This window comes from Mirounga leonina, unplaced genomic scaffold, assembly GCF_011800145.1.
Source record: "Mirounga leonina isolate KUSES-001 unplaced genomic scaffold, KU_Mleo_1.0 Mir_94, whole genome shotgun sequence".
NCBI classification, from domain to species: Eukaryota; Metazoa; Chordata; class Mammalia; order Carnivora; family Phocidae; genus Mirounga; species Mirounga leonina.
Window position 1 is genome coordinate 57,826,451 of NW_023270855.1, and position 4,675 is coordinate 57,831,125.

Consider the following 4,675-nt stretch of genomic DNA (forward strand, 5'->3'; position numbering starts at 1 on the left):
TCAGGCCTTGGAGAAGGTGGCGGCGGCGCCGGCGGGGCCCGCGGGGGCGGCGCCCGGCTCCTCGGCCCAGCGGTTCATGCAGCGGCGCCGCGCGTTCATGAAGAAGTTGCTGACGGTGTTGAGCTCCAGGCCGAGCTGCTGCGAGATGGTGACCTGCATCTCCTTGGACGGCCGCTTGTTCTCCTTGAAGATGGCGATGAGCGTGCGCCGCTGCAGGTCGGTGAACACCAGGCGCTGCTTCTTGGGCTGAAGCGCGCGCTCCTTCTGCTGCTCCTGCTCCTTGCGCTTGCACGCTGCGGGCCGCCCGGCGCGCGGGCAGGAGACAAAGCGGGGACACGGCGTGAGCGCGGCTCCACGCGCCCGGCTCGCCCTCCTCGCCGCCCCCGGGGCCCCGGCCCCGCGCCGCCGCGTCTCGCGGCCGCCGGGCCGCGGCGGGACATCGCGCGCGAGCGCTGCGGCTCAGGTAGACGGCGTGGGCGAAGCCGTGAATTACCAGGTCCCTGCGGTGTGTCCCCGACCCCGGTAGCCACCCCCCCGCCCCAGTGACGGGAGTACCAGCCTGTGCCCCCTTTCCCGGGCTGTCGGTCAGGCCTGCCCAGCTTAGGGACCCTGTGTCGTGAGGCTGACATGACGTAGCCCTGACTCGGGGACCCAGGCCTCCCACCCGCACGTCCACCCCAGGAGGCTGAGGCCCAGACCTGGCCTCCCTCAAGTGCCCAGGGGATCCTCTGGAGCTGGGAGGATCTAAGGAGGAGTGGGGGGATGCAGCACCGACCCCCCCCTCCGCTGGGAGCAGAGAGAAGGCTGCAGGAGGCCGCCCCATCGCGCCCCACCCCCACCCCGGCTGGCGGATGCTTGCAAAGGGGAGTGGGCAGCACCTCCGGGCAGCTGAGCAGGACCCCAGGCTGCTCCGCGGGCCCCAGCTCCAAAGTGGACCCCTCTCCTCAATGCGGTGGAGCCAGGGGGTGGAAAAGATGAACTTCACCAGCCTGCACTGGCTCCCTCCCTCCAGGGGCTCTATCAGAGTCTCAGTTTCTCCACCAGGTATTAGTCAGGGGCTGCAGGAGGTGAAGAGCCTGCCTCCCCACCAACTCCTCACCCCAGCTAGTCTGTCACCACCCCCTGCTATACTAGCAGAACCCTGCACCCAGCCTGGTGACCCACTGAGACCACACACCAAACTGGCTTTGTTTGGGTTCCCGAAGAGTCTGAACCAGCTGGCATGCCAGATCAATGTCCACACACATCTGTAAAAATAGATTACTGTTCCCTGTGCTGTGGCTCATTTCTCAGTGACAACGGGTTCTCCCAGGAGAACTGACACCCCACTTCACTCCCTGTCTCCCCCTGACCTGAAACACACAGCACTTCCAATGGGCTCTTTCAGGTTTTATGATTAAATAAGGGTAATGTTTGGAGATTACTGGACGGTTTAGAAAAGCCTCTAAGGGGAGAGAGAGAGAGAGAGGAGTGAGGGGGAGAGAGGGAGGGAGAGAGAGAAAGGGGGAATAGGGAGGAAGGGGGAGAGAAGGGAGAGGGAGAGAGAGAAGAGAGAGGGAGAATGAGAAAGGGGGGAGGGGAGGGAATAGAGAGAGAGAGGGAGAGAGAGATAGGAGACAAATGAGAAAAAACATAGGAGGAGAGGGGGAGGACGCTCTTGGGAGAACCAAGTAACGGGCAAAGCAGGCAAAGCTATAATGAATACTCTTGGAGGGGTGAGAGAAAAGTGCTGTATCCATGAAACAAGAACAGGATGCTGTTCAATAAAAAGGACAATGAAAAGGGAAGACAGTACTCTTGAATTAAATATATAATCGCTGGAATAAATCAATGTAAGGACTGGAACACAGTGTTAAGCAAGTATCCCCAGAAATAGGACAAGGCAGATGCCAAGATGGGAAATGAGAGAAAGGTGACAATAAAGTGTGGATTGGGCAAGCTGCCATCTGATTCAGAGGCAATCGAAAACTAGAGGAAGAGATTACCAAATAAATAATGAAAAAAAAAAATCCATGTTTGAAGGACACGAGAGTCCGCTTAAAAGAGCCCATGAAGTGCTCAGCTCAATGGGTGAAAAAAGATACTCCCTGAGGCTCATCCTTGTGAGATTCCTGAGACCCAGAATAAAGAGAATAAAGTAAAAGCTCCCAGAAAGGAAAGCCAGACATCTGGGAGGGACTAAGGGTCAGAGTGGCTTTGGCTTCTCAAAAACTAGGAGATGGTGAGCCAATGCCTTCAAAATTCTGAGGGAAATTCTATTCAGCTAGAATTGTATACCCAGCCAAACACCAAGCAGGAGGGTGGAATAAAGACAAAGTCAGACAAGTCAAAGTCTCCAAAAGTTGACTTCTATGCACTCTTTCTCAGAAAACTTTTGGAGGATGTGTTTCACCAAAATGAGGAGGTAAATTAAAAAAGTAAAATGTGGGATTCAGGAAGTGTGACTTTCCTACCAGAAAAGGAGAGGATCCTCCAGATGATGGAGAGGGCAGAGCCTAGAAGACCGTGGAACAGAGGCACTCAGGACATGGAGGGCAGCCCCATCCAGCACCAAGGGAAGTGGAAAGGGGACATGACCTAATATGTGTGGAAAATCCTATTGAGTTGGTTTGCATTTTGTTGGGGAGTGTGGGAAGAACTTGTGATAGGCAACTACTAACTCCTGGAAAAACAAACAGTTGTACAAGAAAGAAAAATGAAATCCTAGTACTCTATGTGGCTCAGATGTGGACAGTATTCACTGAAAGCATAATAATGTAATGCTGAATATTGATTTAAGCAAAAGACTGTATTCATAACTATACTGAGAAGCTGACAGTGGGAAAGGGTGTGGTATGGATATGGAAAGATGGTGAGGCAAAAGGAGACAGATGAACAGTGCACCAGGCAGCCTTTTGTGTACAGAAGAGGGAAGCAAAAACATAAGCTCATATTTTGTCTGCATTAAGAAACGTTGGAAAGGAGTGAGAGGACCGGTCCTGACCTCCCATCTCCTTGGAACGTGGCCACCCTGTTCAAGGGTCAAGGGTCAAGGGAGGGATGGAGTCCCCCATTCTTTCAAAGAGAAAGCTGAGTCTCCAGCATCCAGTCCAGGGTAAGAGTCAGACTCAGCTCCAGGCCTTTAAATTTCAAAAGAGGCCCTCCTTGCCCACCAGTTGTAATCTTCAATTCATTAATTGATTCACTTGTTCCTTCATTCACTTAGTTTACTCACAAATACATCATACATTTACAGTAGGGACAAAGATACAAATGATCCTCAGAAAGCTCATAAGAGGGACACCTGGCTGGCTCAGTCAGTAGAGCATGCAACTCTCCATCTCAGGATCCTGAATTCAAGACCCACACCGGGCGTAAACCTTACTTAAAAAAAAAAAAAAGAAAAGAAAACGAAGAGAGCTCACAAGAGCTTTACATGTCAAGGGGCTTACATGTCTCTTATCTTTTAATCCTTACGATAATTTCATAAGGCAGGGATTGTTCTCCTTACTTACTCTGAGAAGGTAAGCCACTTGCCCAAGGTTGCCCAGCAAGTCCCAGCATGGGCAGGACAGGAGCCACGGTGGACTGGCCCTGGCCCAGAATGGGAGGGAGGTAAGACATGGTTCGCCTCTCTCCCCTACTTCCCCCTTCTCCAATCAAGTGCCTAATGGGGGCCCCAGAGGCAGGGGCTGGGGGAGGGGCCAGGCCAAGCAGAGTCATGAAAAAACTTCGTGTTTTGTCGATCACAGCAAAAAGAGGCTCCCCTCTCCCCCCTTCCCAGTGTTCAATCTAATTACAGCTCCTCACAGCCCCAATCGATCTGGGCTCCAGTCAGAGCTGTTTACCAGGAGCAGCTTTTGTCCTGGCTTCCATCCCCCACAGCCCCCCAGAGCCCAGCCTGGGGGCTCAGAGGTGTGAGTGCCAGTCGGGAGAGGCAGCCCAAATGCCCCCCATCAGCGAACCTGTCACCATCGCCACCTTCCCCTCATCAGCATCCTGTCTGGTGCCCGAGATCACTCCCACCAGCCCACCACTGCAGTCCTTGTGTCACCTGGGCACCCCAAGAGGAGGACAGGCGGTGGGTATGAGCCCCTTTGCAGAAGTGAAAGCCCAGATTGGGAGAGAAGGGCTGACCCAGAGCCCGGCTGGGGAGAGTGCCTGGAGGAGAAGGCTGGACTTACCCACAGTGCCAACCACCAGCCTCCTACTGCGACGCCACTGCTATGGCCACTTCTTCCACGAGGATCTCCACTGGGGACCGCCACTGTGGCTTCCACTCCATCATCTCCTCCACCGTCACCTCCCCCACCGCCTCCGCCACCACCTGCACCAATTCTACCATCACACCTCCACCACCATCACCTTCCCCATTGCCTCCACCGCCACCTGCACCAGTTCAACCATCATCGCCTCCTCCACCATCACCTTCTCCACCAGCAACCCTTTCACCTCCATCACCTCTTCCACCTCCTCACTGCACCACCCACCACCTGCACCAATTCTACCATCACACTTCCACCACCATCGCCTCCTTCACCATCGCCTCCTCCACCACCTGCACCAATTCTACCATCACACCTCTTCACCATCGCCTCCTCCACCGTCACCTCCCCCACAGCCTCCCCCACCCTGCACCAATTTATCATCACACCTTCTTCACCATCGCCTCCTCCACCATCACCTCCCCCACCGC

General features: G+C 54.6%; 1 protein-coding gene across 1 annotated transcript in view; it reads right to left on the reverse strand.

The window, feature by feature from the left end:
• The window catches only part of ONECUT3 (one cut homeobox 3), a 21,836-nt gene continuing 17,161 nt past the window's right edge, over positions 1-4,675 (reverse strand). Inside the window, exon 3 of the mRNA XM_034998194.1 lies at positions 1-293. Coding sequence (XP_034854085.1) covers positions 1-293 — 293 coding nt within the window. The remainder of the gene's footprint in view (positions 294-4,675) is intronic.